At 48.5% G+C, this 12,059-nt stretch overlaps 2 protein-coding genes across 6 annotated transcripts in view; both read right to left on the reverse strand.

Moving 5' to 3' along the window:
• Window positions 1–5,768, reverse strand: part of Ikzf4 (IKAROS family zinc finger 4) — a 44,146-nt gene extending 38,378 nt beyond the window's left edge. The window contains exon 1 of the mRNA XM_017595142.3: window positions 5,060–5,768. The gene's annotated coding sequence lies outside the window, so the exon portion shown is untranslated. The remainder of the gene's footprint in view (window positions 1–5,059) is intronic.
• A 141-nt stretch (window positions 5,769–5,909) lies between these two features.
• Suox (sulfite oxidase) lies at window positions 5,910–10,003 on the reverse strand. Of its 5 annotated transcripts, XM_006240803.5 has the most exons (5): window positions 9,762–9,805; window positions 8,561–8,672; window positions 8,413–8,475; window positions 7,994–8,171; window positions 5,910–7,814 (listed from the first exon to the last, which is right to left on the reverse strand). In XM_006240803.5, exons 3-5 carry the CDS (start codon window positions 8,463–8,465, stop codon window positions 6,405–6,407), a joined length of 1,641 nt encoding a protein of 546 aa, XP_006240865.1. In that variant the 5' UTR covers window positions 8,466–8,475; window positions 8,561–8,672; window positions 9,762–9,805; the 3' UTR covers window positions 5,910–6,404. The 5 variants fall into 5 exon arrangements, with proteins under 5 accessions (XP_006240865.1, XP_006240864.1, XP_063120371.1 ...); XM_006240802.5 differs by lacking the exon at window positions 8,561–8,672 and having other exon boundaries at window positions 9,762–10,003; XM_063264301.1 differs by lacking the exon at window positions 8,561–8,672 and having other exon boundaries at window positions 9,506–9,763.
• Window positions 10,004–12,059: the final 2,056 nt, after the last annotated feature.

Raw genomic sequence — 12,059 nt, forward strand, 5'->3', positions numbered from 1 at the left:
TTTTGTTTGTTGGGGGGAGTACGTTTGTGCTACAGCACAAGTTGAGAAGTCACAAGACAACTCATAGTCAGTTTTCTCCTTCTAGCTTCTAAGGCTTCAGGGATTGAACTTAATGTGTTAGGGTTAAGTCTATCTATTGAATTGTCTTGCAGGACCCCTATCAGAATCCCTATTTTTAAAAAATTGCATTAAGATTTTTTTTTTTCTGTTTTTTTGGAGCTGAGGACCGAACCCGGGGCCTTGTGCTTGCTAGGCAAGTGCTCTACCACGGGGCTAAATCCCCAACCCCTGCATTAAGATTTTTTTAATTAGGGGACTGGAGAGATGGCTCAGTGGTTAAGAGCAATGGCTGCTCTCCCAGAGGTCCTGAGCTCAAATCCCAGCAACCACATGGTGGCTCACAATCATCTGTAATGGGATCTGGTGCCCTCTTCTGGCACCAGCTATATACTCATATAAATACAAAAATAAAGTTAAAAAAAACTTAAAGAAAAAGAAAATGAAGTTACAAAAGGTGATGAGCCACCACGTCAGGGCTGGGAATTGAACCCAGATCCTCTGGAGGAGCAGTCTGTGTTTTAAACACTGAGCCATCTCTCCAGCCTGTAAATTATGTTTTTATGAACGTGTACGAGCATGTTAGGAAGTCAGAATGTAGCTGGTGGAGTTGGTACTCTCACCCCACCACGTGGGTTCCGGGCTAGAACTCAGGTCTCGAAGCTTGTGTGTTTATCTGCTGAGCCATTCCACCTGACCGGCAGAATCTCAGCATGGAGTGCAGCCTAGCTTGTCCTACATCGTCAACACTGGCCTGGAAGTCATGACAACTCTCCTGCCTTCTGCAAGCTTGGGCCACAGTTGTGTGTCACTGTGCTGCTATTAATTTGAGCTTCAAAACAAATCAGTTTCGAAGTCAAAGATTCCCAAACAGGTGCATGAAATTACATAGAAGTCTTGACTGCAGCAAGGGACAAAACTCTGGAGAGGTGTCTTTGGTGGTGATACTAGCCAGAAGTCCAAAGAGCTCACCGCTCCGTGGCCAGAGAGACATTTCCAGGCCCCTCGGGTATCAGGGATTCTTGCTTGGATAAGCAGCTTTGGTGAGCCTCTCTACTTCCTGAACTAGGACTAGGACAGAGGCTCCAAGTGCTTCGAGCTGGAATGGAGCTGAGAGTTGATCTCTAATCTCTTGGAAAAGAAACAAAGCCGAAAGCCACTTATCTGGTTAACAACAGCCGCGGCAGAAGTAGAATCTGGGAAACGAGCAGGCGCTTCTGCCGTGGGATTTAATGTTGCCCAGCTGGCAAGCCTTAGCAACCCTGTTTGCCTTTTCCCATGTTTAAAACATTTTGGGGGGTATTCGCGAATGTATGCATTTTCATATTCTTGTGGGAGCACATGTGTGTGAGTGCATGTGCATGCATGTGTGCTCACATGGAGTCCTGAGGCTGATGGTGACTTTCTGTTTTCAATATCTAGATCTAGATTTATCTCCCGAGCTAGGGTCTCTCAGCTGAGCGATTAGTCATGTAGCTAACCAGCTTGTTCCAGAGCTCCCCTGTCTCTGTCTCTCATGTGCTGGGATTACCATATGCCACTACACACGGCATCTAAGAGATGCTAGAGATATGAGCTTCAGGTCCACACTTAAACCATGGAAGGTTTTTAGGTTCTGTGAACAGGGCCTTAAATCGTTGAACTAGAGACACAAGACTTATAAAGAATAATCCTCTTAGTCCCGTGTCTTTCCAGAAATTATGGGAGAATTAACAAACTGGTATTCACTGATCTTTTTATGATAATAACAGCTTTAGTCAGCTTAGGGGGCCACTTGAAGGTAAGGTTGTGTGCTGGCTAGTGCCTACAAAGTCAGTCTCACCAAGAGACCAGCTTCCAGTCAACCCTCCCAGTTCTTACATGTTTTTGTCTGGCAAACTTTGACCTTCTCTCTCTGTTTCCAAGACAAAGATGCTCCTGAGAAGATGCAAATCAACAGCCTGGAACTCAAAGCCTTTTCCAGCAAACAGAACCACGAGACCATTTTCCGTGTTTTAAAAGGTCTGGCCTCATAGCTTGGCCCATAGGACTGGCACTATTAAGAGAAGTGGAGTAGGTGTGGCCTTGATAGAGGAAGTGAGTCATTGTAGGGCGCGCTGTGAGGTCACCTATGCTCAGGCTATGCCCACTGTGACACAGTTTCCTTCTGTTGCCTGCAGATTGAGACGTAGAACTTGAAGCTCTTTCTCTAGCGCCATGTCCGCCTGTGTGTCACTGTGCTTCCCGAATTGACAATACATCCTCTTAAACTGGAAGCCAGTCACAGCTAAATGTTGCCCTTTATGAGAGTTGCCTTGGTCATGATGCCTCTTCACAACAATCAAATCCTAACTAAGACACCAATAAAGAAAGGTAGTCTCGGGCTGGAGAGATGGCTCAGAGGTTAAGAGCACCGACTGCTCTTCCAGAGGTCCTGAGTTCAAATCCCAGCAACCACAGGGTGGCTCACAACCATCTGAAGTGAGATCTGATGCCCTCTTCTGGTGTGTCTGAAGACATCAACAGTGTACTCACATACATAAAATAAATAAATCTTAAAAAAAAAAAAAACCAAAACTGCCAAAGTTGTCACTACAGGGGTGGGGTTTGAGATTTCAAAAGCCCATGCCAAGCCAAGCCTCCCACCCCCGCCTATGAATCTGAACAGTTTTCAGCTGCTGCTCCCATGTCTGCCCGTATGCCACCACGCTCCTCACCATGACGGATAACAGACTAAACATCTGAAACAATAAGCAAGCCTCCATGTAAATGCTTTCTCTTATGACAGCTGCACTCGTCATGGTGCCTTCTCACAGCAGTGACTGAGACTGAGTTTTGCCTACATGTGTGTCTGTACCAAGTGTATGACTACTGCCTGCACAGTCTGGAAGACAGTGTCCTTTCCCCTGGAACTGGAGTTCCAGAGTCTATTACAAGCCCCCATGTGGGTGCTGGGAATTGAACCCAAGTTCTTAGGAAGAACTGCCAATGCTCTTAACCACTGAGCTGGAGAGCTCCCATCTGATTTTTGTTTTTTTTGTTTTTTTTGTTCTTTTTTTTTCGGAGCTGGGGACCGAACCCAGGGCCTTGCGCTTCCTAGGTAAGCGCTCTACCACTGAGCTAAATCCCCAGCCCCCCATCTGATTTTTTTGAAACAAGGTCTCTCACTGATTCTGGAGGTTATTAACCTGCTAGGCTGGCTGGCTAATGAATCCAGGAATGCTCCTGACTCCGTCCCCAAAACATTGAGATTATAGGTGTGTTTTGTGCCTCTTGGCTTTTACACAGATGCTGGTGATTCACACTCAAGACTTCGTGTTTGCAAGGCAAACACTCTGTGTGTACATACCTTCCACTTTGTGAGTCCTGTGGATGGAGCTCAAGTCAGGTCATTAAAGCTCGGTGACAGATACCTTCAACCACCAAGCCAACTTGGCAGCTACCAGTTCTCTCCATATTGACTCATCTGGAAATCCTGTCTTGAAACCGAAAATGCTTTTGCCTGAATTTAAGCTCCCCAAAGACTAAAGGAACTTCTCAGGATGATCTAGGCAACAGAGTAGAGCCATGTCTCACTCTGCCACTAAGTAGCAGTCCTAATGCTTGACAGTTTCATTCTGAGAGAAGGCGTGCAATTCTTTACACATACAAGTTGGTGACAAATTCTTGACCTTGGATGAACGAATAGGGTACCTTATTTAGTCAGATTTAAACGAGTCACATGTAGTGAGTGTTACATGATGATGGCCTGTTTCCCCAACACTCGGGAAATGAAGCCAGAAGGCTCAGAAGTTCAAAGTCATCCTCAGCTATAGGAAATTTGAAGCTAGCCTTGGAAAACTGAGATTCTGGCTCAAAACAAATCACTAAGCATGGTGGCACTCACCCAGGAGGCAGAGGCAGGTGAATGGATCTCTGTGAGTTTATGGCCAGCCTGGTTTACTGAATGAGTTTTAGGCCAATGAAGCCTATACAAGAATAAACCAACCAACAAAATAAAGAAAATCCCACAGAGAAATTGAAGGACAAGTCAGCTAGACACAAATGTAATCCCAGTGCTCGGAAGGTTAAAGCAGGAGAATCACAAGTTGAGGAGTTAGAGGTCATCATGAGCTTCATAGTTCAGGGTCAGTCTGGGTTACATGAGACTCTGTTTCAAAAACACAGCTGTGGTTTGCTTGCCTTGAAACCTGGTGGTATCCGCTCAGTCCCTGGAACCCACGTAAAAATAAAAAGAGAACTAACTCCAAAGTTGTTGTGAGCCTGACATGCAGCATACAGCTTTGCTACACACACACACACACACACACACACACAAGCTCACACTTACCAACCAACCAACCTAACAATCCAGGAAACCAAACAATACAACCCTAGCAGACAAAGGGTAAAAACACTAATATGGGTCTGTATGAGAAGGCACACTGAGGGTGGTTTTAACATTCAGAAAGAGGCCTTTTGCTTCCCAAGTTTATGTGGTTCCCACACAGTGGTTTACCATGGGGCTTCTCCTATGATTTCTCTCTAGGGCTCCTGAGTAGTGAGTAGATCTTTTCCTTCCCAGTCCTGCTTCTCAAGTTCTCTAGGCTTCTCACCCCAACAGTAGAACCGACAACGCTGAATCCTGCTATTTCTCCCAGTCCTTCACAGCCTCCTGGAGACAGTCATAGGTAAGCCTGGGTCTTTTTCTCCAGTATTCCCAGTGAAGCTCCTAGGCCCCTTGACTTTTCTGGTGCTCTGTCGCTTTGTTTTTGTTGTTCTGTTCCTATGTTCTGTCTTAACTATTCCCTACACAGGAGCTTCCTACATGTCAGTTCCTGTCTGTCTTCAGCCCTCTCTGGAACTATCTTCCTACCAATCTCCAATTCTGAGGTCTCTGACCAAGGTGCTGCAAACAAGCTCCTGTCCCTCAAACGCAGATCTCCCCCCAAGGCTGCGACTCCCCACTTCTAGTCCAAACCAAAGCCCCGCCCCGGAGGCCAAGCCACGCCCCTGACTCGCGTGGGCTCCGCCCCTCACTCACCTGAGGCGTCTCCGCGCGCGCGCGCAGGCTGTTGGGGGTTGAGGGAGAAGGACCGCGTCGGGTGGGATAAGAGGGGTGGGGAGTCCCCCACTCTTGGCCCAGGTGGCCCAGCGCTGGGGGATGGGGTCACTGAGGCGGCGGCAGCCAGGCCGAAGCCGGGATCCGGGTGTTCAGCGGTGGCGGCTCCATCTCCATCAGGGGCTTCACCTGAGGAGGGACCGACCCCCCCCCGGAGCCCCCCCCATCACGGCCATCCCCCCCCTCCGGAGTAACTTCCGGTCCCACTACCAGGCGATAGGCGACTGGGCCAAATACCGAGCGCCCCCAAGCCGGGGAGACTGCTGAGGGAAAAAAAGGGAGAGGAGCTAGGGGAGAATAGCCGAGCGCCGAAAGATTTAAGTCCGAAAGGCCTTGTCGTGCAGAGGTTAAGTCAAATCTATCCTTCATCTGCATCTAATTTGCAAACTAGGTGCACACTGATCGCCCAACGCGCCCAGGCGTGTCTGCCCTTGGTGCCAAGGTTTGCCCCTGCCCTCCCTAAAATAATATTGATTTCATTCCTGTTTTGCATTCCTTGTCAATCCGGCCTAGAGAGCAGGAATTGGGGAAACGATTTGAGGGCAACAAACACTTCTTTTTTTTTTTTTTTTTTTTCTTTTAAATCGCTTCTCTCTTCGTAGGTATCTCCAAGTCAGTCGTTTAGGTGATGCTGCAGATGATAGCAGTCCTGAGAAGGGAGATCCACTCCTTGATTTATCGAGCGAGCGACTGCACCTCCCTCCCTCCGGTTAGCTTTGGGTTAGTACCACACCTCCCTCTTGCAACATATTCACTGTCCAGGCCCAAGAGGTTCCAGTCATAGTCTTAAACAGACACTTTATTGGAATCGTTTTAAAAGCACTCTAAGAGGGAAATCTCCTTGCATCCCAGAGGCGATTGAAAGTTGTAGACGGGCAGTGGCGGCACATGCCTTTAATCCCCCGATTCTGGAGACTAAGGCAGGCAGTTTGGTCTACAAAGTGAGTTCCAGGACAGCCAGGGCTACACAGAGAAACCCTGTCTTGAAGGGAAAAAAAACAAGATGATGAAGAAGAAAAAGAAATAACGTACAGTTTTTACACATTCCATACATCACACACATATCTGAAGAATCTAAGCAATGCAAAACAAGGCCTGAGGGGAGGCATGAGAAGTAAAGGTATGGTAGGGTAAGAAAGTGATGTCTTGAGAGCTGCTTTCTCCCCTCAGTAGAGGAAGGAAACGTTTATCTATGGCACCGAGGATTAAGGCTGGGTTGGTAAAGAGGTGTAGGGGTCCTTTGGGTACAAACTGCTGTTCCATGCTTTCATGGAACCACCTGAACGTGGACACGGTGCCAGGCATTGCTGAGCACGCCTCGAAGGTTCCAGATTGGGGCCACAGTGTCTGGCTGCACGTTGTAACTGTCATCTACCGCTTTACAAATGATGTTCAATTCCTTCTGCTCAGCTGGCACGTGAGCTTTCAACTGCCATATTCGCCAAGCCCAGGCCTTCCTGGGATGCTGTTCCTCTCCCTCCAGCTCAGCTTCCTGCCAGGTCAGTCCACCATCCATAGACACATCCACTCGAATCACAGCCCTACCACCACCACTCCATGCATAGCCCTTGATAATCACCTCTCCTGATTCTACAGTCGTCCCATCTTGAGGCTGTGTGATAGCTGACTGGATGGGTAGTTCCTGAATTGATGGGGCTAGATCAAAGTCTACAGTGTCCCAGTCCACAGATGGAGAAAAGCCTTTGTAATCCCGCCTCTGCCAGTGACTATAACTTTCCTCTGACTCCACACTCACTCTGCCCAACCACTTGACATGGCGAGCACCTACCACACCAGGAACCACCACCCTTACGGGGAAGCCATGGTCACGAGGCAGAGGCTGACCATTCATCTCATAAGCCAGGAGGACCTCGGCTTGGGGATCCATGGCCCGAGCCAGAGGGATGGATGCCCCATAGGCAGTTCCAGTGGGGTCTGAATCCAGTCCTTCAAAACAGACATGGGCCTCGGTTTCACGGAGTCGGTGACCAGCCTGGGCTAAGACATCACAGAGCCGTGCCCCGGCCCAGCGTGCCGTGCTGATGGCCCCTGTTCTCCACTCCAGACCTTTCACTTCCTTGACCTTATTCATCTCCGAGCGCCGGTTACCAGCACACTGCAGAGTGACAGTGACCTCATGTTTGGGGAACTTATGCAAATCATCCAAGGAGAGAGAGAGCGACTGACCTCCAGGTGCCCCTACTACATGCAAGCGATAGGTGTCTGGGTCCAGGTTAGGTACAGGCAGATGGTTCCGGGTAAAGAAAATAGGGTTTGGTGTGATGTAGCTTTCTGTAAGCAGTTCAGGAGGAGGCTCTGCATTAAAGGGGCGCTGGCTATTAATCCTCAGGGCTGGATGACGCATAGGGTCATTGGAATAAGGGTCAGAGGCCTCCAAGGGAGGGGACATTCTATCTTCGGGGTTCAGCTCCCCAATCTTATACTCAGCCAGTAACTCACGTACATGGGGCTGGTTGTGAACAGCATAGAGGGCCCAGAAGGGTTCTAGGGGACCTCCAGCAGCTAGCATCAGTTTTGATTGTCCTCCTGGATGCAGGTCCACAAATTTTGTGACATCAAAGACCTCAGAGCCTAGAGTTACCCAGACTCCAGTTTGAAGGTTGTTGTGAGAACGCACATCCTCTTTAGAGTATATCCGTGGTGACTCCTGAGAAGCCTGAGGGTTGGGGAGGGAACAGAATATTAAATCACTTTAGGTCACGCTGACCCCACCCATGGTCAGCCTGAGAAATTAAGGGGAGCAAGTAGTAGTCCGCAGTGCATGGAGACAGATCACCATAGGCAAGAACATATACGATCCCTTTGTTCTAACATGGAGGCTCTTTTCCCACTCACCCTACACCGATGGTCATGATAGGCCAGCACGGCACCAAGGCCTATCAGGGTCCCCATGACTTTCCATCCCCGAGTCCTTGAGTTATCATCAGAAAAGGTGAGGCTGGGATGCTGCGGCTTAAGTGAGTCACTTGAGGAACATGCTTGAATGCAGAGTCTCAAGGGGGTTGACTTGGCTCTGGAAGACAGAGGTATTAGTAGCACAGAAAGTCCTGTGAAGCTGTGTGGTGGGTTACCTCTCATTAGTCATTGGTGTTCAGTTGGAATTTGGTTCCTTCCGGATGGGTAGGACCAGTGAAATATGACTTTCTCTTTCCTCCATCGCTGTACTATATTATATGCCAGATAAGATAAATGTCTACCAGATAAGATAACTATGAGATAGGCTAGGAGATAAGCACTGGTTTGGGATAGCCTACCTGATGGCCCGCGGAAGCCCCACAGCCACAGATCTGTATAGCCGAGGCAGCATTGTGGCAGACCTAGAACAAGAAGATCCTAGGTTTCAAACCAAGAGAACTCCATGGTTGGGAGACCTGAGAATGCATGGTCCAAATGTGTTCTTACGAGTAAGCTTGGAGCACCTCGGAGACACACTGTGCAGAAAGGAGTGGGGTGGAGTGGGGGGCAGAAAGGTACAGAGGCTTCTAGGAAGAACAATGCCCCAAGGCTGAGGGACCTAAAGGACAGATTAGAAATTTGCCATTCTTTTTTTTGTTGTTGTTGATCTTTTTTTTCGGAGCTGGGGACCGAACCCAGGGCCTTGCGCTGAGATTTGCCATTTTTTTTAAATGATGCTGTGTATTGAAACTAAAGGTCTTGAGAATGATATAACTCTACCACTGAGTCATATCCCCAGCCCCTACTTTAATTATTTCAAATTGAGACTGATGAAAACAGACAAGAGGTGGTGGCAGCCTAACGGGGTGAAGGAGCCAGAATCCTGGAAGCAAACTGCCTTGGGTTTGCAAAACCAGGCCTTGTCATTAACCAGCTCCCATGGCAACACAACAGGCCTCTCTGAACTTGTATCCTCATCTCTACCCAGAGGAACTGATACGAAGAGTAAACAAGTTAATAACATTCACTCAGGCCTTTCCTCTTTTCTCCCTCCACCCTTCTAAAATAAATACCCCATATGAGAAATGAACCCCAATTCAGAGTCTCCACCCTGACCTCGTAGTCTATGGCATTCTAGTGATCTCAGCAAACTGAGCAGAGTCAATGGCCAGGGTGTCAGGGGATGGGCTAGAGAAGGAAGTTAAATCTTCTGCTCTCTGTCCTGTTGCAGTGTCTTCCTCACAACCTAGTGCCTCTCTGACCCAGGAGGGTTAAAGCGAAGAGGAGTAAGATGCTACTAGAGGTGGGAGTCTTAAGGATGGCAAAGGAAGGAAGATTCTCTTTCCGCCTGGGCCACAGGGATCCGTATTCTTCCTGCCATCTACCCTTAATTTCAGCAACCCGTTCTTACCAGCCCCGTGCCAGGTTTAGGAGGGGTGGCCTGTTAAATACCGAAATGCGACTTCGCGGTGCAAGCTCCTTACTCTCCAGGACACTTTAGGTAGGAGGGTGTGTCTGTCCAGAATTCGGACAGAACAGCAGCCTGCGACCCCAGGAACACACAGACATCATAAATGGAGATAGTGGTTCTTTTGCTACTCCTAAGATTTGGAGTTTGCTCCAAGTTTACTCCAAGATTTGGCGGCAGTGGCCGCCTAGGTCCCACCCTCGCGCTCCCTTCTTTCCCTCCCGGTCGCAGTCCCCTTACCTAGCTGGACGTCGGCAGCGGAACAATTTCACCCGCCCCGCGCAGGGCTAGAGCGGCCGGTGCGGAGGGGCGGGGCGGGGCGGGACTCGGTCGTGACGTGTACAGTTTGTGCAGGCGTCCTCACGCCCCTCGCCCGCGTCGCAACCATTGGCCCCTAGCTTCCCAGCTGCTACTGACGAGGACTGGCAGCTGTCCTCAGGTCGCCAGATCGCCAGGTCGCCCCGGTCGCCCGATGCGGAGCGCGGGGGCGGGGCGTCGCCAGGTTCGGATGGTGCAGGCCTCTGCCTCCCAGGACAGGGGGCACACACTGGTGACCAGAGCCAACCGCAGCTCTGTAGGGAATCCTGAGGCCTCACTGATGCTGTGCACCTACACAGCGGAAGGTGACAAGGGCTCCAAAGGTGGCCACGAGGATGGCGACCAAATTCCTGGGGAAGCCTCAGGGTCCTGCAAATATGTTCCGCCCCTGGGCAGTTCAGTGTTGCGGCGTTGAGCCCCGCAGGAATAACGGCAGAAATGATGCCCAAAATATTGACTCCAAGATTCCCAGAGTGAATTTCTGAAAGTGTGAAACCAGCAACACCGAAAAACTATGTTTTATTTGAGACAAGGTCTCACTATGTAGCTCTGGCTGGTCTGAATCTAGTTTTGTAGACCACGCTGGTCGGGAACTCCTAGATCTGCCTGCCTCTGCGTCGAGTATCGCGTTTAAAAGCATGAGCCACCATACGCAGCTCTTAAAACACATTTTAAAAATTTTACATAGTGGATTTTTAAAAAAAGCATCTACTTTAACAAGAAAAACGGCATCTTAACAAAAGCATAAACAATAGTTTTATATATAAAAAGTAAAGGTCGCTAATAGAAAAGTTTGCTATTACTCTTTACCATTTATTAGAGATTGAAAATTTGACACCCCGTGCTCCGGGTACAAACATCCATAGGCTGCCCTCTAGAGACCAGAAAGTTGAGCTACAGTCATATCAACTTAGAGCAAACTTACATCTGGAAGATCATCTTTTCTCTTTTAGTTCTCCAGCTTTTTTTTTTTTTTTTTTTTTGAGGAATCGGGCTAAGAATCCTGAGTAGGGGAGTGTACTCAGAAGAGGGGACGAGATAGTGAAAAGGTGTATCAGCTCTTAACGTTTTTGGAGATGGCAAGGTTTCCAGCTTTTGCATATATCACCCTAATGTTTCTGGCTTTGATTTTTTTGAAGCAGGGTTTCTGTGTAGTCCTGACTATCCTGCAGCTCCATAGACCAGGCTGGCCTCAAATTCAGAGATCTGCCTGCCTTTGCCTCCAGAGTGCTGGGATTAATCCAAAGACCACCTCCAGGCGCTGTTGTTGAAAACAGTTTCAGCTGGTGTTACAGTACGGGAGGATTGTTCCAGCACACAGGAGGCAGAGGCTGGCCACGACGGTAAAAAACACCCTGTCAAATATGTACTTGGTATGGTTTCTCCCTCCACCTACTAATGCACCAATTTTACTTTGTGGAGCCAGTATCTCCTGTAGCTCAGATAGACGTAGACTTCCAGGGGCTGGGAATGCAAGGTGTGTGCCATACACCTAGCTCAACCTTCACGTTCAACCGTCACTGCACAGCTGAATTGGAGACTGAAGCACTGCTAACTTGACAAAGGCCCACAGCTGGTGACTACGACTGGCCTGGAAACTAAGGGATGCCTGCTAACTGGCCCTCTGAACTATGACAGATGGGAGGACTTCAAATAAGAAACAGATCCAGGCAGAGATGTTTTTGCTTGATCAAAGCTAATTCGGTAATTTTTCTTTTTTGGAAATAAGGTCTTGCTAAACTACTATTTAGGATGCCTTCAGTCTTACAGCTTCAGCCTTCCTAAGTATCTGGCAAAGGTCACATATCCAGCGGTTTTCCTTTTTAAAGATCTGTGTGTATGAGTCGTATATGTGTACCATGTGCATCAGCCACACTGGGCCTGAAGTTACGGATGGCTGTGAGCTACCATGTGGGTGCTAGTTATCGAACCCAGATCTCTACAAGTGCAACAAGTGCTTTAAACCGCCGAGCCATCTCCCCAGGATCTTTTTCTTTTTATCTTAAGGTTATGGATCCAATTCAGAGACTTATATATACAAATGAGCCTAGAAAAATGCATAGCATGCTGCTTCCCGCAGTTTAGATATGCCATTCCTGTCTAATCTCGATGTGGTCCAAGAGATCCAGACTACCAACACACAGAAAAAAAATGTAACAGTCACATTTGATAAACCATCTATGTCTTTGAACATTAGTTCACACACTCACAAATAAAAAC

This window comes from Rattus norvegicus, chromosome 7 (assembly GCF_036323735.1).
Source record: "Rattus norvegicus strain BN/NHsdMcwi chromosome 7, GRCr8, whole genome shotgun sequence".
In the NCBI taxonomy this organism is placed as follows: domain Eukaryota; kingdom Metazoa; phylum Chordata; class Mammalia; order Rodentia; family Muridae; genus Rattus; species Rattus norvegicus.

What these genes read in the sequence shown, in the direction of transcription:
- Suox (XM_006240802.5), bottom strand. Translation starts at nt 8,465, where the DNA reads ATGCTGCCTCGGCTATACAGATCTGTGGCTGTGGGGCTTCCGCGGGCC. An exon ending in GGGCTTCCGCGGGCCATCAG is followed by an intron (nt 8,172 to 8,412) that starts GTAGGCTATCCC and finishes TCTGTCTTCCAG; the next exon opens with AGCCAAGTCAACCCCCTTGA. An exon ending in ATCATGACCATCGGTGTAGG is followed by an intron (nt 7,815 to 7,993) that starts GTGAGTGGGAAA and finishes CCCAACCCTCAG; the next exon opens with GCTTCTCAGGAGTCACCACG.